This window comes from Halichoerus grypus, chromosome 13, assembly GCF_964656455.1.
Source record: "Halichoerus grypus chromosome 13, mHalGry1.hap1.1, whole genome shotgun sequence".
Classification (NCBI taxonomy): domain Eukaryota; kingdom Metazoa; phylum Chordata; class Mammalia; order Carnivora; family Phocidae; genus Halichoerus; species Halichoerus grypus.
Genome location: NC_135724.1, coordinates 17,733,011 through 17,756,603, shown reverse-complemented (window position 1 = coordinate 17,756,603; position 23,593 = coordinate 17,733,011). Strand labels below are relative to the sequence as shown.

The window sequence follows — 23,593 nt, the reverse complement described above, 5'->3', positions numbered from 1 at the left end:
TGGACGTGAAAACCTTCAGGAGCATAGAAGCAGGAAGAAACACATCCCCTGCTGACCTTTCTTAAAGGGACAATTGTGTAAGTGCGGTGGTTACCTGAGCTGGAGGCCTGCCCGGCTTTGATGGCGGTTCTGCCCTCTGGGAGCCCGTCTCAGAGCCACGCGGGGACAGGAGGGTGTGCAGGACACACACAGGCAATGCTCAGGTACCTGCAGACCCATAAAGGGTAAGTGAAATCCACACATAAGCCCCCAAGTTGTTTTAACCCGAGACTCAACTTTCTCTCAACATTCAAACTCTTTGCAAAGTTATTGACGAATAAGGATTGACAGCTTTATAGTCGGTCTCTTCTCCCTCTACCCGTGACCTTCTCAGGGCAAGTGACCAAAAGTAAATGCAACAAGGAACATCAAAGGCAAGACTAGCGAATTGATCCCTGATTCCTGGAGGCCCTGTGAGTGCTCTGAACTTCGGGGATGACATCCATTCCACCATCATGCGCTCTTCATAATGCCCCCCGGAACAACAACACAGTAAAATTCCACCTCCTAGAATAGTCACCACTGAGAGCAATACGGCAATAGTCTGCTAATCAAATGAATAAGAAAGTGATAGCTGTCATTTATGGGCCCTTTCACACACACACACACACACACACACACACACACACACACCCCTGAGCACCACACTGTAGTAAATACATTATGCATGTGATTTCATTGAATCCTTTTTATTTAAATCTGCAAAAATATCCTTTGATTCAGAATATCCATTTCTAGGAATTCTTCCCATGGAAGTAATTGAGGATACATCCAAAGATTTTGTTTATAAGGATGTTTATCAAATTTAAGCAAAAAATGAAAATAAGAAAAAGTTCCAATAATGGAGAGGTGGTAGAAGAATTACAATATATCCGTTCAATATAATATTGTGTAGCCATTTAACACTATGCTGTGAAAGAATGTGTATTGACCCATAAAATATGTCTAGGAGATAGTATTCGGTAAGCAGAAGAAGAGTAGGAACAATAGGAATATTTTTAAGAAATTACAGTATGTAATACATATATGCATAAAGTATGTGATGAAATTCATCAAAGTGTCATCAGATTATGGGTGATTTTTTCTTCATTTTATTTCTCTTACTTTCTAATCTTTTATAATTTCTAATAAAAGTATTTTTTAAAATTATGACCTAGGTACTATGTCCAAATATTCATAGCTCTGCATTAGCTTAAGAAGAGCCCATTCTACACACAAAGCCCTCTCTGGTTTATAATGTGGTTTTGCCACGTTGTCTCAGCTGACCCTCCCAGCAACACTTTCAGGTAGACAGAAATGTTTGGAAATTGCAGAGATTCTCAAACACACACACACAAATGAAAGAGAATGGTAAGAAGAAGCCAGAGGCCCCCCTCGCCCCACGGACAGGCAGCGCGCAAGGCTGCATGGAGCAGGGCTGCCCCTGGCCGTGGCCTTCAGGCCATCCGCTCCAAGCCCTCCACGTCCACTAGGGGAGCGCGGCTCCATCGGCTGCATCTCGGGCTCTCCAAGCAATCTGCCTTGTTCCTCCTTTGGCTTCGCCGACCCCTCCCCTGCCAGGGCTCAGGTTCTCCAAGATTGTGCTCAGCTCGGAGCAAGAAGGGCGGGACAACATTCCCGAATACCTGGGAAGCAGAATCTATGACCAGGATGAGAGTCAGCAGTACCAGGGAGCTGCCTCTGACCCCCCGAGGAAAGCCAATTATTGGCATCTCTTCCCAAGCCTGCCATCGGTGACGTCACAAAGGGAGCTTGCAGTCGGCCGTGGTGGGAGCATTTACACCATGGAAAGTGGCAGACACTAGAAATCAGGGCTTCTTTCTCCCCCCAAAGAGCCAAGAGTTAAAGTCACCAGCCCCCCACTGGAGAGCATCAGAACTAGAAATCCATATATTGCAGTGAAGGTCCCCCTCCGCACACCCCCGCTTTCAAAGGGATTACACCTGCATAGACTAACGCGGGATGTGACCGCTCTTTCAACATGATGACACGTTGTTCAGGAAACTCCTCGTATTTACAAAACCTTGCCAGTCTGCCTCCTCTCCACCCTCCTTGCGGCCACTTAAGTTTGCTTCCTTTTGCTGTGTTCTCTTCAGAGTCAAAGAAAGGCCATCTAGCGCCCTTCTTTTCTTTTTTTTTTTTTTAAAGATTTTATTTATTTATTTATTTGACAGAGACACAGTGAGAGAGGGAACACAAGCAAGGGGAGTGGGAGAGGGAGAAGCAGGCTTCCCACGGAGCAGGGAGCCCAATGCGGGGCTCGATCCCAGGACCCTAGGATCATGACCTGAGCCGAAGGCAGATGCTTAACGACTGAGCCACCCAGGTGCCCCCCCCCTTGTTTTATTTCTAAATTTGACGATGGGAATGAGCAGAGTAGCCTGCTCCCCAGTAGGTGCCGGGCCTGGTTCCGACAACTCGGTCTTGGCCCTGGGACTTCCCTCGGGGACCCTCGGGCGCAGCAGCCTGTCCCTGGGCCACCTCCGCTGACGCTGCGTGAACCATCTCTGCTCTTTCAGCATTTGAGGACAACGCGACTGGGAGTGAAACTTGATCAGGAGATAATTCGGTCCAGATGGTGCTAATGCAGACAGAAACAACGGGCAGAAGCATTCGCTGGTGCAGGTCCCTAGTCTGGGGGAATCCATTTAAATTTCTTTGAGAAGTGGCTGTCACTGAGCTGCCAACTACCCACCAAACGCTCCCTCATGTGGCACAGTGGCCATCAAACGTGTGAGCTGCTCCCCGAGAGATGCCCAGCTCCCAGCAACGTAAGGCCAGCCTAACCCCTTCGGCTGGCTAGCCCAACCACGGCTCAGCGGCAGACTTGGCCTTCGGGGGCTATGGGAAGGATCAGGCATGAAACCCTGTGGATAGCCCTGGCTCCTGAGGATCAAGGGATTGCGGCAAAGGATCACACAGGGCTGGCAACAAAAGAAAGCCTCTTAGAAGCCCAGGAGGGTAAAGTGGCTGCCGCGAGAGAGGCCTCGGCTCTATTCTGGTCCAGTTCTGAGGCATAGAAGAGGTTGGAATTCACTGCTTGACTCAGTTTTATCTTTTCTGTCGCAGACTTGACATAAGAAAGACACATAAGAAAGAAAGAAAATGCTTGTCTGCAGAGCCCAGCCCTGAGTAAAGACCACTTGGCTTCAGGAAAAATAGGAACCGTGGAACCAGACGCACTCAGATGGGATGAGTCTGCAGTGAGGGGGCAGCTCGGGACTCTGGCTGTCACGGACGTCATGAGGTCCTTCCCGAGGAATGGACGAGAAACAGGAGCACGCACTCACAGAGCCCCTGCTGCTCTTGAGAGCGCAATTCAGGGTCCCTGAGCAAGTCCCGGCCGCCGCATGTGGCCCTCACTCGTGACAGCTCCATGGGCCGCGGGACAGGAGCAGCAGAACAAAGCCCCCTCTGCGGACCGCATCCAGCCCCCTGGCTGCAACCGATGGGGAGAGGCGCACACTCGCTTTTCAGGGTTTCTGTTACGACAGCAGGCTCGTGGAATTTTGTTGGAGACCATTGGAATGTTACCAAAAAGATTAAAATTCCTACTCACCATGGGGCAGCCTCCACTCGGAAGAGACAGTGAGGAGAGAGTTGTCTCTACGCGTCGTGCATCCGAGGGGCAAGTATGCAGTCCACATGTATCACTCCCATCACCCCAGAGAAGTTCCCTTTCAGGCACTAGTGTTTTGGTAAATACTCACCAACCAGCTCTCTGAAAAGATAACCTATGCCTTTGTGAGTGTATATTTATTGTAAACTTTAGCAGGATAAAAGATATGACACACTTTATACAAATTATAAAGTACACGCGACTCTTTACTGTAAATTCCATATAGTCAGTGGATCCTCAAAGAAAGCCTTTTGTTGATTTTTACCAAGTTCCTGCATCTGTAGGCAGCCTCCAGTTGCAATGGGTCAAAAAGTAGAGTTCTGACATGAATATGGATTTTTTTTTTTAAATGAGTAATACAAATGTCAAACAACTTCTTTGAATGTTGAAAACTTCACTTGGATCAATTGGATAATAGTTTTCAAATAATGGAAGAGTTGTTGCGCTATTCAAATAATGTTCAAGTTGTTGCGCTATTCACCATGTAATGGCTACAGCTGACAACTTTTCAGCTGCATTACTAATATTTTTCCATCATTTTCTTAAGTCTAGATAATCAACAAGTCCTAATTTATAGTATTTGCTGATTTCCACAGTGTAAATAGCCCCCATCACAACCCCTTGCAAGCTACCACGATGTTACTGCACCAACTTGGAAAGAGAGGAACAGTAACTCAGCCTATATAGTATTTCCACCAGATAGCACAATGAACGTAAATGACTGCTACAACAACCATAATAAAATGGAGTAAAAGAATTGAAAAGTGATGAATTTTGAATATTTGTTACTTTTGGTTTTAATATAATTTAAGATAGAGAATTTTTAACAATTGCTCTTGAACAAACTGATATTTTAAACTATCAGCCTGCATACCCTGGCTTGTATCCTGTAGATAGATAGATATATAGATAGCTTGTATTCTGTAGATAATATATATATACACACACATATAGATAGATAGATATTTTTCCACCCTAAGGAAAAGGTAAAAATACAGACTACTTCATGAATTCTCAGGGTAAAATCTATTGTTTCTTAACATGTCAGGCAAGTAAAGCTTTGACCCACAGGGGAGACTGCAAGCAGAAAAGGTGACCTGCGTGTTCCCACACCAGGAGCGGTGGGCTGAGTGTATGCCCGGAACGTCGGAGTGACAGCTCTCAAGCAACCAGAAACAGGACCCGATCCCTGCCCAAGGGGCTTAGAACAAAGGCTCTAACCAGGCTTTTTTCCAAAAAAAAAAAAAATTTTTTTTTTTAAGATTTTATTTATTTGAGAGACAGAGCATGAGAAGGGGTCGGGCCAGAGGGAGAAGCAGACTCCTTGCTGAGCAGGGAGCCCGATGCGGGACTCGATCCTGGGACTCTAGGATCATGACCTGAGCCGAAGGCAGTCACTTAACCAACTGAGCCACCCAGGCGCCCTTTCCAAAAAATGTTTTTAATTCCAACATCCATCTTAATGGCTTACTGTCGACTAATTTAGCCGGTAGTTTGTTCTACTAAAAATGGAAGCTAATGATTTCAGCTAACAACTAAGCCACAGTACTATCGAAGTATATCGTAAGAAACTGATTATCACCAGCTGTGTTTGTTTTCCACGTCCTTCTCCCTGTAGAAAGGCTTGCTAGGATTCCCAGAGCAAGAGCAAAAGGCTTTCTTCCTCCCCTGGGACCCGAGGTTATGAATGTGTTCTCTAGGGGGCATCTACGCCCTCAGAGCTCTCTGAAGACTCAGCTAGCGCGCAGGGAGCAATGCACCATGCACTCCTGCTGGTCACAGTAGGGCCACGCGGCAAGTATTAACAACATCACCTTATTTCTCTTGAGCACCCACCGGTCCTCACAACTCCACTGGGTGCCGTCTAGCTCGGCACACTTTATCCTTTCCAAAGTAAGTGGGTTTTGAAAATAGCACAACATTTTAGGCAAAGATCAGATAGTAGTCATACCACACAATGGTCCAGCTGGAAGACATCTAGCAAAAAAAACAAAAAACAAAAAAACAAAAATCAAAAGTTTTCAGGTGCCACCATTTGAATTTACCAGGAATTCTGGCTAGGTAAGCACACTCGGCACAATTACGGCGTGATTAAATATTTTAATTGCCAACGATTCAAGCATAATGCAGGTTTCTTGATTCAGATTCAATCCATTTGATGTATGGACTCTGAAACCTTATGACACTCATTTCTATAAAGTAAAATGTGGCCCAAAAAGCCACACGTGGACTGGGAAGCTACTGAAGGCACTTGTTACAAAGGAATCTCAATTATTAGGCAATTAGAACAAAACTCCTGAGAATATTTACAAAGCCTTTCTGGGGCATGACCTTGGTGACAGGTTTTTAATTTTATAATTTTTAGAAACAACAAAAGGAATGGTTAGCTCTTACCTTCCTCTGAGGAGTCCCCATATTGCTATTGAGACCGAGAAACTGGATGATTTTAATTCAGGGCACTAGTTTCAGCGACAGCTAAGAATTTTCTTTTCTGGCTTGTGACATCTCAACCAGTTTCCCATTTCCATTCAGTGTTGGGAAGCATGTTCCTGTGCCATCTTCAGGATTCTGGCAGAAGGGGTTTCTCAGGCTAGGTTAAGAGCTTAGAGACAAGGTACTAAAGATGGGTTCCGAGGCCCCCTACTTAATGCACCTGCATCCCCACATGAGCACACACAGACATGAGTTCTTGTTCTGGTGGCCAGCTTTAACTGCTGCCCTCTGGCTCTAGCTATACAAGCTGGCCCCTTCCCCCCACGCCCTCCCACCCCCAGGACGGAGGACTGAACACAGCAGAGTTCTAGAACTGTCGACCCGTGTGGTTCCCTATTCCGGGACCTAAAATGACTTTAGGATTGTGGATCTAATGTCCCTTCTGACAGGCTTAATTTGGGCAACTTGGAGCGGAAAAATCCCCTTTCTCTTCCTACCTAGAGCCATTCCTGTCTCAATAATTTCAGTCATACAGAAATATTTAACGGAATCCTAGAGAAACGTAACCTTCTGTTCATGGGATTACTGAGCAAGGATGTGTCTGTCCTCTGAGGTACTATCGGGAAGGCATGAGGGCTCCCTATGTGGTCAGTACCAACGAGTCACTGAGAGACATTTATAGGGCCTTTAACAAGGAGTTTCATTGCTCCTCAAGTGGACTAAATCTTCTTCGAGTGCAAACACTTCTTTGAATTTAAAAAAGGTAAGTAGTTCCAGAATGCAGATTCTTTGGGAGCATTCCTTCCTTCTGTGCTGTCCATCCAGGGAGCTGGGCCTTCCAAGGACCCTGGGAGGCCGCACTGCCTCCTTGTCACAGCAAGTCTCCTGTCCGGGTTGATCCATCCGTTAAAGCCAGGTCTGTTCCTAAGGAGGCTCTACCAGCAGCCCCCGGGCTAAGTCATTACCAGGGCAACCACGTGGATTTCAAAGTTGACAAAGAGCATCACCATTCTCAAAGACTATCAGCTCCGAGAACAGTCGTGGATTTTGTCCTACCACGTGCCCCCCTCGAGTGCGACCCTTATCCATCTTTGGTTAACAACAGTCCCAGGTAACCCTTCTCAGGACAACACATGCCATGAGCAGGGATCCCAGTAACACCCCCTTGGCCTCTCACTACAAGGGCTGGTCTGGTCCTGCTCACAATCAAGGATATTCTTCCAGACAGCCCAGTCACTGCTGATTCAGAGGTTTCCTTAGCAAATGAGGGGTTTCAGATATCCTAGCAAGACTCCTGAATTGGGGGCGCGTGGGTGGCTGTCGTTAAGCATCTGCCTTCGGCTCAGGTCATGATCCCAGGATCCTGAGATCGAGCCCCACATCGGGCTCCCTGCTCAGTGGGAAGCCTGTTCTCCCTCTCCCGCTCCCCTCCTCTCTCCCTCTATCTGACAAATAAATAAATAAAATCTTAAAAAAAAAAAAAAGACTCATGAATCAGAGTTTTCTGTAACATGTGCATAATACAGTCGAAGTGAAGCAGGCCCTCAGCAAATGTGCCGTAGGGAGAAAGGCTGCAGGCCTATCCTGCCTTCCCGGGCCATCCCACTAACCCCGAGCATTCACTTCACTGTGGGACGGTCACCCCGTCTACCTTGAAGCTAATCCCCCCAAAGCTGATGGAAATAGCCAACTATCCATGCCTTGTATCCTTCTCTGGAAACACAATCTACTAACAGGAAAACCAATTTGGAAAAAAAATGCACCTGTTACTCAAATTTCAGAGCTGTTATCAGTGTGGGAAAATTATTAACTAAAATGAACAGCACATTTATTGTATTCCAAAGTAAATTCCTCCTATAATAATTTTGATTATTAACTAACCTGCATTAGTTTTGATTTCACAGAGAGCATGAATCAAGTGGTTAAAACCTTAATGATGTGATAATATTTATTAATATAGTAAATCCCGAATATAGAAGATCTATGGCTCCTCTAATACTTCCAGTTTATAAACTGGCTTCAAAAACATCAAAGACATGCTCTTTTGAAGAACAAAGTTTTAGAGCTTGGAGGAAAGAGAAGGTAATCATTACAAATTCATTACGGATCCATCAGAGATTTTTTTTAATCCATTTAAATCCACTTATAGGAGATCGGATTCTGATCTTACATTATTTCTACATTTTTAGAACAACTTTTCACTCACAAATTCAAGGTTACAATGGCGTTAAAAATATCCACAGGAAAGGAATGGCATGAGATATAATAACATGATTAATAGCTGTTATGTTAGAGTTGTTATTTCTCTTTTCTCTATTTTTCAAATTTCCAATAGGAGGGTTATATAATTTTTATAATAAAAATTGTAAGTTAAGAAAGAATTCCAGATTACAAAACATAGTTGACTTTATAAAATAATGCTTCAAACAAAGAGGCAGAAAGAAGACATTCAACCAAAATAAAGAAGATGCTCCACGGAAAGGTTCCCCAGGTCCCGGGACGAGCCTTACAGATGAAGTCCATCGTCAGCACTTCCGGCCTCACCGGCCTTTGAGACAGGAAGCAGCGGGAGCCCCCTTTCCTGTGGCACCACAGATCCTCACCAAGGCATGGACGACAAATGCTGGATTTCTGCATGTTTATTAGCCTTGTGTGCCTGGGGAATCACAAAGCACTTTTGGAATCTGTACTTGATTTGGTTTTAGGGTGAAGAAAGTGAGGTTCACACAGAAGTACCAAAGTGACCATAATGGAGCCATCACAGGCCAAAGCAGCCGCTGGGGGCCAGCACACCGCCTCAGCGGCATCCCGTGCCCCGTGGGCTTAGGGAAAGGCCAGGTGAGAGCTCCTTTTCAAATTATATTTCCTTTACTCAACTACGTTCCCTTAAAAAACAAGGACAACTAACTACATGCACAAGACTGTAAACAGAGCTCATTCACACTGACAGCCCACAGAGGGGACTCTCGATATCCTTGCAGGGTTTTTGGGCAATAAAACCAAAATCTATATTTAAAATATGTGTGCATCTATTAAGATAAATTTTTAAAACTCATTTTTTAAATAGCCCAGTGGACATTCCAAACTGGTAACTTTACCCACAAAGGGGGAATATAAATGCTTACTGTATTGGTATATAAAAATAGAAAACCCCAATGAGGATTTCAGAGTCTGTTCCTCAAGAAATCACACACTTTTTGCCCAAAGTCTGTACAGATACCAATGAAACTTTCTTCCTTGACCTCTAAATACATCTCCTCCACAACAGGGGCATCTGGGGGTTGGGCATTTGCCTAATCCCATGGGGTCCTCCGGCGGGGATCACAGCTGCTGGCTGATGAAGAAGGATTTGGTCTCCCTGCAGACAGGATTTACACAGAGCGGACAACTCAGAGTCAGCTGCTTGGAGCACAGCTCGTTTGACTGGAGGTGTGACAACACGAGGTCGGCCAGGGCCTGGAAGACGGGCGACAAGAAGCAGAGATTCCTCAGAAGCAAAACGTCTGCTCTCTCCCAGTGCATCTCCCCCTCCCATCTGCTCCGATAATCACTATGGCTGAGGGTTGCTTTTTTCGTCTGAATTAGGACTGCTTTGAACTGGGTTCTCTGATATCTTCATTTCCTAAGGATCCTCGGCTTAGAGAAAAGTTAAAATAGAGATTTTAGAGGACATCCTCTTACCCCACCTGCTAAACCCTGCCTCTGGAAGGCAGGTCTTAAATTAGACACAGTTATAGGTGGGTAGAAATAAGAAAATTGGGGCTATCTAAAGGAAGAAGGAGCAAGAGTATAAGGAATTCGATTTTATTTTTGTAATTAATTGGAACTCAAAATGTTCTAATATGTGAGAAAACCAATATTCTGTAAGAGTTTCTCAGAGGATTTCTCTCCGATATGTTCTACTAAAATGGTTGTAACACTACAGATACCTTGGAGAACAATGGATTTCCATTAAGAGACTCTGCTCTTCTGATGTTTTCAACTCCACACTGAATCAAATGAGAAAAAGAAGGAAAAACACATACACGTTTTATTTTCCGTTTTTTTTTAAAGAAACCGCTACAAAAATAAATAAATAAACGAACTTAGATACATACACAACTTAAAAGTCTGACTTCCAAAGTGTTCCCAGATGGCTCAGAAATGCAAACAGTCCCAGGCCCAGACACAGATGTAGATTTTCACCTCTGTTATCATAAAACTGCTCTCAATTTCTATTCCTTCCCCCACCCTATTACCTTCCCCATAGGTGTTTAGTTTCCAAACCGTTTTTGAGGCTGTATTTGACAGACTTCTCAAGTAACTCAAATCTGCTTATTATTCTTTTTTTTTTTTTTTAAGATTTTATTTATTTATTTGACAGAGAGAGACACAGAGAGAGAAGGAACACAAGCAGCAGGGGTGGGAGAGGGAGAAGCAGGCTTCCCGCCAAGCAGGGAGCCCGATGCGGGGCTCGATCCCAGGACCCTGGGACCATGACCTGAGCCGAAGGCAGATGCTTAACGACTCAGCCACCCAGGCGCCCCCTATTCTTTTTTTATTCTACCTTTCTAATGCACACTTTTACAGACTCTACCTAAGCAGAATGTTGCTTTAATTAAATAACTCTTTATGCCTGTTTTGATTCCAACTGCCAAAAGAGGTAGATTAATTTAATGTATATTGAACCTAGATTGGATCCAATGCAGAGTGGGGTTTTTAAATATATCCTTACATAGAAAAACCCAAAATAAAACCTGAGGACTGTTTTACTATCCTTGCTTCCCTCCCCCAAAATACCCAGTTGATTATCCCCCAAATAATTAAGAAACATCTAATTATTGTTCACTCAGGTAGTCAAGATCTTCTCTTTCCCTTTCCAAAATGCCAATGGCTTTCGGTTGCTTTATCTTTTAAGTTAACTTTAATCAGCATGGGAAAAATGGTGAGATTCAGCAAACATACAGTTCTCAACCTAAAAAGGAACTGTATTCACGGTGTTTGGGTGACTTAGTTGGTTAAGCGTCCGACTCTTGATTTTGGCTCAGGTCATGATCTCAGGGTCGTGAGATCGAGCCCCGTATCAGGCTCCACGCTCAGCAGAGAGTTTGCTTGAGATTCTCTCTCCCTCTCCTGCTGCCCCTCCTCCCCTCACATGAACGCAAGCATGCTCGCAAACGCTCTCTCTTAAATAAATAAATAAATCTTAAAAAAAAAAAGGAAAAAAAGAGACTGTAGAGACTGTATCTAAGACTCCATGTAGAAGTCAGTGACAGCAAGACAACCAATGCCGGCAGTGTTCTTGAAGACTATGGATGGGAGAGTCCAAGGATATACCTCTGTAGGGCAATCGAGTAAAACATCTACCAACACTTAAATTCCATTTGTAGGAATTTTTCCTAAGAAATTAATTGGAGGGCACCTGGGTGGCTCAGATGGTTAAGCATCTGCCTTCGGCTCAAGTCATGATCTCAGGGTCCTGGGATCGAATCCCACATCGGGCTCCTTGCCCTGCTTCTCCCTCTGCCTGCCACTCCCCCTGCTTGTACTCTCCCTCTCTCTCTCCCTCTCTCTCTGGCAAATAAATAAATAAAATCTTTTAAAAAAAAAAAAGAAAGAAATTAATTGGAAAATGGAAAAGAAAATGATGTTTATTACAGAGCAGTTTAGGAAAGTAAAATGTTGGAAACATCTTAAATATATACTGATCAAGGATTCATTTAAAATAATTATAAAGGGGCGCCTGGGTGGCTCAGTCATTAAGTGTCTGCCTTCGGCTCAGGTCATGGTCCCAGGGTCCTGGGATCGAGCCCTGCATTGGGCTCCCTGCTGGGCGGGGAGTCTGCTTCTCCCTCTCCCACTCCCCCTGCTTGTGTTCCCTCTCTCGCTGTGTCTCTCTCTGTCAAATAAATAAAATCTTAAATAAATAAACAAAATAATTATATAGATCTAATTACATTTATTGATTTAGGTCCATAATATATTTCTAAGGGGGAAAAAAAGGTTACTGTTTTGTATAAATATATGTATAAAATACCATGCAAAAATGGTATTTTATTCATAAACATGTAGGAGCATACAATTTTTCTTAAAGTACACATACATTTAGAGAAAAAAGGGGACTAATTTTTATCAAAATATTAACTTATCTCTTGGGGTAAGATTCTTTTTTTTTTTTTTTAAAGAGACAGAGAGGAAAATGGCAGAGGGGGAGAGGGAGAATCCTAAGCAGGCTCCACGCTCAGCGCAGAGCCAGACTCGAGGCTCGATCTCACAACCCTGAGATCAGGACCTGAGCCAAAATCAAGAGCCAGACACCCAACCGACTGGGCCACCCAGGCGCCGCCCCTCTCAGGGGTACGATTCTGAATGAGCTCTACTCTCTATGTGATACTTCTCTGAATTGTCTGAGCTCTTTATTATTTGTATTATCGAAAAGCAATAATTTCATCTTAGGAAAAAATTCAAACTACTTTTTAAAGAAAGTCATTTTAAACACAGTATATTCTTCCATCAAAACAATGAAATCAACTGTAGCTGGATGGTTTTCTTTATTCTCTCTATGGGCTAATTTATTAGTCACTAATAATCCAGTTGATTACTGAGGAATAACCTCGGTTTGGTGATATTAATGAATGTGAATTATTGTTCAATACAAACAAAAACTTATTTTCTAAACACACTGGAATGAACTATATTTGCACGTAAGTCTTTTTAGTAAGCTCACAGTTAGCCAAGGTCAGGGTGGGATATGGAAGGCACCATTACATGAAATCCACAGACAACCCTGCAACCTCACTTTAGCCAATTACAGCTTCACCATAAATTCTGTATCAGAACTATTGACAAGTAATTTACGCACCCTCTAACTTCCTCAACATTTGATTGATGACCAGCATGCATAAACAAAAACCTGTGGGGCTGGGTGCTGGCTAAAGCTGTCCCCAACCCACTCTCACCCTGCCCTGCACCTGCCACCCAGTCCCAGAGAGGGTGAAGTATCCTTTGAGGCCAGGCCTCCATCAATCACGCCTGGGGAGGACCAGGATCAGCAGTTCTGGCAGAAGATGAGAGGAGGAAGGGTTTTGTGGGTCCCGGAGCTTCCACAATTCCCACAGAAACAATGTTATAAATTGGATTCAGGTTTCAGGCCGGCCCTCTGAAGGCGTGAGATGGGTGAACAGCAAGTTTTTCTCCACTGTGAATGATAATTCACATCCATCTTACATCACAAGACACTACGGGTGGTATTTGTTATTTCAATAATCAGATTGATCACAACACCGCCGCAAACAGCTAATTAAGTGAGTGTGTGAAAGAGGTCAAGGGAATTATAACGCACACTGCTTCGGTGTTCATTCCACGGTCTTCTAAATGACAATGCTCTTCTATGCCTCAAAATCCACCAAGAACCAGTGTAAAAGCCCCAAGTCAAGGGCACCATCAGGCCAAGAAAAGGAATGACAGCACAATACAATTCTTTTCCTCCCAATTGGTGAGAAGAACAATTTTTCTTAAGAAAATGTCCTTTTACCACTTCCAGGCAGTACAGTAACTCCAACTAGACAAAACGACACTGCTCGTAGCGGCGCCTGTGAACCTGGTCTCACAAAGGCACAGAAGTGCTTTCCCACGGCTGCTGTGGGTTACCCTGATGTGTTCAGACGAACTCAGGTTAGGTATGATTCAGAATCAGGAGGCCAGGGTACCTGCCCACAGACGCAGCGAACAATGTAACAAACATCCCAGTAAAGTTAAGGCACCGAGTTCTATTAGTTTCAGATAAACAATACAGTGATTCAACAGTTCTGCATGTTAGTGCTCATCAAGACAGGTTGTACTCTGAACTCCTCCACCTACTTCACTCGTCCCCCACCCACCACCCCTCTGCTAACCACTGAACAGTATTTTTGAAGGATACAATTATATCGTTGCAGAGAAAGTTTCCTTTGAAAACAAATCACAATTTGTGAATGGGATTAATAATCACACTTACCTCATTAGCTAGGACTTGAGAGTACTCGATGTCCAGTTCATACAGCGTTTCAATGTGATCGCTGGTAAACGCTATTGGAACCAAAAGAATGTTCTTCCTCCCCCTCTCACAAAGCCCTTTGATAGTCTCATCTGTTTGAGGGCCCAGCCAGGGCATCGGACCAACCTGTGAGAAAGGAGGATGGAAGGCACACCACGGCCCACTGCCCCGGACACACACACACAACACCACTCCCAGGAAGAGTGAGGGCCACGCTTTACATCTGCGTTAGTGGGTTTTGATATTTCTATACTAAGCTTGAATCCTTCTTGAAGTTGGCATAATATAAATAAATCACAATTTCTGTCATTACAACTAAAAATAATACATTAAATCAATGAAATTCAACTAGTCACTTGATTTCCCCTCCATTTCACCTGCTTGCAGAGTTCCTTCTGCTCATGGTGAGCCACCAGGTTATAGAACATTCTGTGTATATGAAAGAGCCAAACCTAATCATTTTATAAGTAAGTCCTAAAATAGACGTCCTCAGAATTGCTGACTGCCCGCAAGCATGTGGAAACCACCTACCTTAGACTGCCAAACCAGTCGGTAGGGATTGGAGTAAGCCAGCTTATCCATGACTCTCTGCACAGTGGCACCCACCTCCTGAGGATACGGGTCCCCTCTGTTGACCACCTGCAGCAGAGACACATGGGTGTTCAGTCGCCAACACTGTGAACGGTTCTAAGAGCCTCAGGCTGTGCAGTGAGGTGGTGTGAGCTGGGGACCGGAGTCTCCCCTTCTGTCTTCTGCACTAATGATGGTATAATCTGAGCTCAACTGCCAAACTTCCTTGGATCCATTTCCTCGTGGGCCAAAGGACACCGCACTCACGCATCTCTAAGTACCTAGGAATATGTCAGATTCTACATCCATGTTATTCACGGGAGACTGACAACGTCCAACGAGGGAGGATGGGTCTCTCCGTTCCCCCATCTGAAATAGGGAAGGAGGAATTGAGAGTGCTGTATGGATGGCGTACGGACCTACTGAATCCATGGGGCCCGCTCAACACAAGGGCAAGTGCTAGTGGAGTAAGAGAGGGGAGAGGCAGCACGTGGGTTCAGACTCCAGACTCCTCGAGAATACCACCTGTGCCTTCTAATCCCTTTCCTCTCCCCACGTCCCCCACAGCAATGGACTGCAAGGCGAGCACTGCACCTCGAACGTCTGGTGACCGGTCCTGACACAACAGCGTGATAATACTCTTAAGAATGTTCAACGGGAATTTTATTTTTACTGCTTTAACGTTTAGCTGTGTACAATCTCCCTAACCCCTTACACAGCACGATTGCTCCCCATACCATTTATTATCTCCTAACATACTGTACTATTTTCTTCTGTACTATGGTTATTATTTGTCCCCCACCCCCCCTCTCTGGGGGCAAAGACTTCTGTCTATTTTGTTCATTCCCGTATCCTACGACAGTGGAGGGAACAGTGCTTAGAATATAGTGGATAGAACAGTGCTCAATAAATATTGTTGAAATAAAATACTGATAAACCATTTTATGATACGACTAAAAGACCACTAGAAACCTAAATATAGAATGAATGAGGGAAACAGAAGTTGCCATTAGAACAACACAGAAATAATTGCTATAGGCAAGATCTCCTGAAGGATGCTAAAATCGGTGGGCAAAAGTCGAGGAACAAGACAACATTTTCATGGTCTCAAAGTATCTCACCTAAGATATTTTAAAATCACAAGGAGAAAAACGGTAACTTTACATGTACAATCCAGCAGATACCACCTTAGACAAATGGCCAGGGATCACGTCACCAGTGGTAGGACGTTTGTCATCATGTACCATGCACTGAGAAGGACATATCACTCTGGAGTGTTCTTCCCAGTATTGCAGAGCCGCAATCGAATCATGGGAAAATACCTGACGGATCCAAGTGCAAGAGCGTGCTACCAAACAACCGATATTCCACTAAATCATTCTTCAAAAATATCAAGGTCATGAAAGACAGGGAAAGCATGAGGGCTGTCACAGACTGGGGCATAACTGAGAAGACGGGACAACGAAACGTGACATGGGATGTTGGACCGGATCCCTGAACAAAAAAGGACAACTGTGGACGAAGTGGTGAAATCCGATCGAGCCCGGCCTTTGGCTCCTAGCATTGCACCGCTATTAGCTTCCTGGTTTGGGTCACTGTGCTATGGTTATGGAGAGGTCAGCAAGAGGAGAAGTTACGGGAAGGATGTATATGTATGTGTATGTATGTATGTATGTATGCATATGAACCCTCTGTACTATTTTTGCAACTTTGTCTAAAGTCTACAATTACTTCCGAATAATAAGTCTTTAAAAAGTCACTAAGGAGGAAAAAGCCATTAGCAGCAAGTGCAGGGGAAAAGAAAAGCCTGCTAGAACAGTCTTCTCCCTTGACTAGCCCTCGTCTTCCCTACCCCTTCCTCATCCTCATGACCTCATGGCCCTCCTCAGTCCCACACAGGACCCTGGGCGACAAAGAAAGCTGGCAGCAGGATGCTCGGTCCCTGAGGGAAAGAAAGGGCAGTGCGGCGGATGGTGAAGGGAAGGGCAAGCAGCACCCGGAACTGTTCACATGGAAAAGGTGCCTCCTCCTCTCCCGGTTCAAAAGCTTCCCCTTCAGACATGGCCTCATCACACCTAGCACGGTTATGAAATGGATGCGGGCAGAGCAGCGGGATAGACATGTGAAGAGGATTTGCATGATACCAGAAGAGAGAATATGAACTTGTTAAAATAAAATAGGCAGGCTTCCAGGGAGAGAAATTCCTCTCCCAAGTCACCTACAGCTGAACCGGCACCTGCTGGGTGGAGATGGAGGAGTGGAAAAGCTTTAAGGGCTCGAGCCCAGTGACCACCAGGTGGCAGTAAAGACCGATTAGAAAAGTGGCCCCAGACACTCAGGTTAACTCCATTAACTCTGGAGTTAAACCCTTAATGACACCTCCAAAGACAATTCTCCACCTCTCTGGCTTCGAAAGCACTGTTTGGGGGCACAATGATAGTTCTGAGCTGATGAAACTGACGGCTCATTCCACGCACATCTCTGTACCAGCGCACTAGCTCAATCATTCTCGTTTGCAAATGTGCAAAGAACTAGAGTACGCAGGTGGTATTTTAGCGAACACCAAGTGTAATGTGAAAAACTCAGGAGCAACCAGATCACAACCTGATACACTCCATATTCACTTGCTAAAATGTGGGCTCTAGTCCTAGCAGATCAAAAACTGTCATCAATTCAAACAGCCTCTATCTAGTCTTGACAAAAGAACGGGGTGGGAGATGGCTCAGTGTGACTGGAGGCCCTCAGCGCTGGACACTGACCGAAAGATCAGGTGAGCTCCTTCAACGGGGCAGACAAAAGCAGCCTTCCTTTACCTGCCCCATGTACTGAAAACTCCTATTCATGAATACACCTTCAAGTTATCATTTCAAAGGGGTTTATTAAGACAATATTTATTCACAATATTGTAATTTGAATTAATTATTACTAGGTTTCAAGAAATGAGTCTAGTTAAATGAGCACCTAGGTAAGTCTGAGACGTTAGAACTCATCCTTGCACCAGGCTCAGGATGTTCTAGAAGATGGGTCCCATTTGCACATTCAGAAATCCTCTACTACTAGGTCATCCAACGAAACGCTCTTACTTACAGACATCGGCAGTGAGTGAGCAGAAAACAGAATGACCACCTCACTTCTCTTCTCAAGTGGAAAATGGTCCAGTTCTTTCACTATGTGGTCTGCAAAGCACTGCGGGAACAGCAAGAAAAGAGGATGAGAAGGAGGGGTGGGAAGAAAAGAAACAGAAGGAAAAGAAAGTATGTTTAAAATGAGAGCTAGGACAAAAATCTCCTGGCAACCCTCAAAAACTGGAACTCTCTTTTTAAAAAATTGCAAACAGTACAGTCTCCTCTCGCTTTGGTTCATCATGAAAATGGCTCATAACGGTTTCAGGGGCCTAGGGAATTTGATGGGAAACTTCTAAAGCTCGCTAATGGCTCACTGAAAATGAATGCTCTGGATCTGCTTCCCCTCGGGAGGAACAGGGCACACTTCCAGATGGAGAGAAGACACAGATGGGAAGGAGAAGTTGTTTTAAGACCTCTCATTTGCTCGGTTAGCAGGAAAACAGCTTACAGGCTCTTTCTAAATCTTCCTCAGTTTGGCTTTCAGACCTATCACATTAAAATACATTAGACACAAATAGTAGAGGAATAAGAAAATACTATTCTATTTTTACGACCTTCTCCTTCTGAGCCCAGTATCCTCCCTGAGTCAGTCTTTGCAACAACCTTCATAACAACAAATGAGAGGTTATACAACTCTCATTAAATTCACAGAGGGGGAAGAGGCGGCCGACATGGGGGCCATTCAGTCACATCTGCGGGACCTGGGCTGCCAGGCAGGCCCCGCCTCCGCCTCCAAAGCTCTGTCCACCAGACCAGTTAATTCCCTCCGTCTAGTTGGCTCTTTCCGATCTACATCAATAGGTGCTGAAATACCCGATGTGAAGAGGCTTTCTTTCATCTTCCACTTTAATCATTCTTCGTCACTTAACTCAGAAAGCAAATGCTACAAAGGACATTAATGGGTCAACTGACAGAATTGGAATATGAATGTAGATGAGATGAATTTAAGTATTGATGTTAAATTTACTGAAGTTGAATACTGTATCATGGTTATGGAGGAGAAGATCCCTGCTATTTAGGTGTCAAGGGTGGTTTTATAGATATAAGTTACTCTCAGAAGGTTCAGAAGAAAAATGTACACACACACACACACGAGTGTGCAAATGATAGAGTGGTATAAATGCTAATAATATGTGAATCTAGGCAAAGAGTTGAGTTCCTCTACTATTCTCAGTCTTGTAACTTTTCTGCATGTTTAAACTTATTTCCAAATAGAAAGGTTTTTGAAAAATCATAAAGGATGATTTACCAGAACCACGTACATTTGCTATTTGGTATTTTGGTATATCAGTGGTTGATACTACAAGAGGAGCAAATAATTCCCTAATCAACACGGAGATATTACTAATCTTTCCAAACCCTCAAAATTTGGTGAATAAATGCACTAAGGTACAAGATGGTGCCTAGAGACTTTCCTTTTCAAAATTTAGAATTTATCTACAGAGCAAATGTGGTTATATCTAAATCTTTGTTAGATATGAACAAAACCAGTATTTTCTGGCAGTCTTCGCAGTGCTTGGAAAGAAGGATGCTCAGGAAGGGCCGTGTTTGGACCCACAGCAGCCTGGGTAAGGAGACCCACTGTGAAGCTTACAAGGAGCCTGAGCCTACGTTTACTCCAATTACTGGCAGCTCGTGACACAGCAATATTAGGGATGACAGTAGGGAAATGCCAATTTCCAGTAATTACTACTTGTAACAAGTAGAAATGTAGAGTGAGACGTTCTCTTCAGTGTTAAACTGTATTTTTAGTTTCCAATTAGGGTTTGACTTGTTTTTTTTTTTAATTTCTGCTAGATATCCAATCTCCTCGTGTCAGCTCCACGATATGAAGAATAAAACCGGTCTATAAACTTTTGTTTCTAAAAAATTTTAGTATTTTTCCTTTTCTCCTCTCACAAAAGAGCGAGCAGAAACACAATTTGTTCCGGCCTGCAACAGACGCTAAGCCGCCGTCCACACCGAGGAGCCGCGGGCAAGGAAAAGGCGACTTAGATCACCTCCAGTTCGTCTGCGGCATCCTCGATGTGCAATCTCTGCGGAATGAAAGAGCCAGGCGGCTCTGAGCCTTCAATCACACCATCGAGAAGGGCAGATAAATGCCTCTAAAATTCCCTTTCATTTTGCGAACGGAGACTTCCTCAGTTAAGAGACCTTTCCATCTTTCTGCTTCCCCCCTTTTCAAAGGGCTGAATTTTAATGCAAATCTAATTACTCAGTGGATCAGGGCAGGCAGATGCTGTGCAGACCCCTCCGTTCTCTGCTACCACATGTCAGTGCTGACCTGAAACCCCTCGCTCCCAGTCACAGGCCGCCCAGAGCAAACCAGTAGGGGCACACTGGGTCTTTCGCGGCGCTAACTGGACCCAGCAGTACAGCGAAGGGGTGGGGGGCTCTCAGACTGGAACTACACCTATCCCTAAGGGAAGGCACCTCCTTTTCATTTTTACTTAAAACCGTTTCTCCACCTAAGTGTTAACCCTTGACATCACCGCTGTGCCTGAGGAACAGGGCCTGCTCCGGGGAAGGGCGGGCCTGCTTCTACCGATGTCTAGCCCCACCTAGTGGTGTCAGATTTTAAGTGACTCCAGGCTTTTTAAAAAGATGTTAAATGGGTATTTTGGCAGAGAATGTCCACGGAGTGAAACATAAACTGGATGAAACCTAAATCACTCCATACGTCCCCTACCTAAACTAACTCAAAGGCAGAAACCTCCTCTGACAGAACAAAACTATATTTGTACATTTTAGGGCAATTACCAATACTCCTCTCATGTACAAATGGCAAAAAAGTATATGGCAACACCAATTCAAAGCTATTGGCTTTTGATTTATAGTTTTAACTGATTCTCCAAAAACCAAGCATCTGTTCATAGAAATATTATAAATACAATGGCATGGGAGAAATCTGAAAGTTCTTCTAATATGACTTTCTCAACTGAAATGTTAAATCTAGTTTCATGTCAGAACAAGTAGATTCAGTACCTTGAAAAATTTTAAAACCTATTGTCATTTTATTTATTTATTTTTTAAAGATTTTATTTATTTATTTGTCAGAGAGAGAGACAGAACACAAACAGGGGGAGAGGCAGGCAGAGGGACAAGAAGGCTCCCCGCCGAGCAAGTAGCCCGATGTGGGACTCGATCCCGGGACCCTGGGATCATGACCTGAGCTGAAGGCAGCCGCTCAACCGACTGAGCCACCCAGGCATCCCAGCCTTTTGTCATTTTAAAGGATTTAGAAAATACAGGATCTGTCGGGCACTCAATATATAAATGTAAATTAATGGAAACACTCTGTATAATCTTTCATGTCCTGGTTATTGGGAAACACGAAACTCAAAACATAATTCTGCTCTAGTTTGTAACTAACAGTGTTAATCCAAAGAAAGACTCTAACCTTTAATTATTACATTTATTTTCTCTTGTCATAACAAGTCGAGTCTCTAATACCTTTTTTTTTTTAAATCCCAGCACACAATTTAAGCAAGAGAATGGGAAGGCTCAGAAGGACGCCACAAACTAGGCAGGGACAAGAACCTGACCCACCCCAGCAGCTGGGCCGACGGGGGCTGTGGGCAGTGGCTGGCTTACCTGAATGAGGAGGGGGTGTGTGGGCCACCTGTCAATGGTGCTCCACTTCATCCCAGGCTTCTTTCCCACTTGGTTATAGTATCTGTAAATGGCATTTAAGCTGCTGCCTGAAAAATACAGGGGACCACTTAGTAGACACGTGTTGATGATAGTGAAAATGAAAAACAGACTAGTAAAGGCAGTAAGTTCGAAATAGGTAACCGTTCCTATACTGAATTGGTCTAATTACAATCATTTCAACGCTCTAAAATGCAGATAGATTTAACTAACCTGCAAATGAAGATCACTAAAAAGCAATCAATTGCAATGGCCTTTCAAAGACGAGTGAGGCCATTTCTAGTGAGAAAGACAATGGTAGAGGATTTATGAAATATAAGCCGCCGCTATTTGCAGGAACCAAGTCTAACAACTGAAAGCATGTTAATTTTTTCCCCCATTATGAAGGTAATCAACCCCAGCAGGAAATGAAGGGGGTGGGGAAGAAAGGAAGAAAGAAACTGGCCATGATCCAGCTAATACAGCGATCGTGTTACTCTAGCCGAGTTCTTTCCTATTATTTTCCTGTACAGCTGTTTTGTTTCACAAAGTTGTAATTTTAGCACATATGCAATTCTGTATCCTGAGCACTTGGCATATTTTTATTTATTATTATGAGATGCATATTTTCTACCTTACAATAAAAGCTTTATAGCTATCTTTTTAAATGACTTGTTGATAAGAAGACTAGCTTATTTAGATTTGTATGAGCGTTCTCTATTATTACCTGCTTCTACAAGATTGTCATCATTCCCCAGAATAAGTTAAATGGATAGCAAATCCTTACGAGTAACCTAACAGAACTTGTATTTTTAACCAAGAGGTCAAAATCACGAAAATTCAACGACTGAAGGAAGACAGATGGTGCCAACCCAATGGAACTTCTTCCTGGCCGAGGGGAGCTGGCGTGTGCAACTAATCCTAACACGGAGCCTCTTTCTCAATCTTAACATAGGGCAAATGTTCCAAAACATTTCCCTGCTTCCCAACAGCAACGCACTGGTTTCTGTAACAATGAGGACTGTTAATCTGATAGGTCTCCAGATTAAAATACGAGCCGGGATACAGCCCATAGTTAAATCAAATGTACATTTAGCCTAAAACTTAATTTTCAAAAAGATAAAGGAGTTCCATTCCGGAAAACAATGAGTCAGATAAATCCAAACTGAGTCCACTGCAGGTTCGAAAACAATCTCTCCAGAAATCAGAGTCAGCAGCATGTTCGTACCGCAAGCCACACCGCACAGGCGAATATCGTCTTTAGGATTTTTGAAGGCACAAAAGGACTTCTGGAAGCCACATCAGTTCTACTGGGTCACTCAGAAACATTTGATCAACTACCCAAAGTAGTAATGAAGGGGAAAATAGAACTAAAACAACTGCATGTGATTGGTACACAGGATATACCTCTCTGCTCCAACGAGTGTCTAAATGATACAACAGGTAAACAACACTCTCGCGGCCTCACAGAATGGAAGTGCTTTCCAAAGGCTTTTGAATCTCTGAGTGCAGATCACCTGCCCTTTCACGTGAGATGGACCAGGGAACAGCCCCACAGAAGCCGACACGTGAGGCCCACTGGTAGAGTCAGCTGTGAAACGAAACCCAGGCAATCCTCTGTCACACAAAGAACCATCTTCTTAACTTGTCTAATTTTGAGAGCAGACATCTGCAGTTGGGGTATATATATATTTTTTAAGATTTTATTTATTTGAAAGAGAGAGAGCGAGAGAGAGAGCGCACAAGCAGGGGGAAGAGCAGAGGGAGAGGGACAGGCAGACTCTGCACTGAGCGTGGAGCCTGACTCGGGGCTTGATCCCACGACCCTGAGATCATGACCTGAGCTGAAATCAAGAGTCGGACGCTCAACGGACTGAGCCATCCAGGCACACCTACATTTGAGGTATATTTTTTAAAGCAAGGCAAAGGTATGCTTAGAAATTTATAAAATCTGATTCCTTCTCCAATAACACATTAGCAGGCATTTTGAGTTGTAGAGGTACATTTCCAAAAGAAGTCAAAACTCAAACTCTTGAGGGTGTCTGAGAACTCAGGCATTTTCACAGGGGCTCTGAACAAACATTTGAGGCACACAACAGGCTTGGAACATGTCCTCTGACAGCCTTTTGTTTCTCTTTATAATTACAGAAACAATATGCACTA

General features: G+C 43.9%; 1 protein-coding gene across 3 annotated transcripts in view; it reads right to left on the bottom strand.

The window, feature by feature from the left end:
- Positions 1-8,191: 8,191 nt before the first annotated feature.
- FECH (ferrochelatase) overlaps positions 8,192-23,593 on the bottom strand; it is a 33,668-nt gene continuing 18,266 nt past the window's right edge. For all 3 annotated transcript variants that reach the window (XM_036097492.2, XM_036097499.2, XM_036097495.2), the window contains 6 exons: positions 21,395-21,501; positions 17,763-17,861; positions 14,637-14,744; positions 14,067-14,231; positions 10,021-10,080; positions 8,192-9,547 (listed from right to left, as the gene is read on the bottom strand). In XM_036097492.2, coding sequence (XP_035953385.1) covers positions 9,413-9,547; positions 10,021-10,080; positions 14,067-14,231; positions 14,637-14,744; positions 17,763-17,861; positions 21,395-21,501 — 674 coding nt within the window. In that variant the 3' untranslated portion in view covers positions 8,192-9,412. The remainder of the gene's footprint in view (positions 9,548-10,020; positions 10,081-14,066; positions 14,232-14,636; positions 14,745-17,762; positions 17,862-21,394; positions 21,502-23,593) is intronic.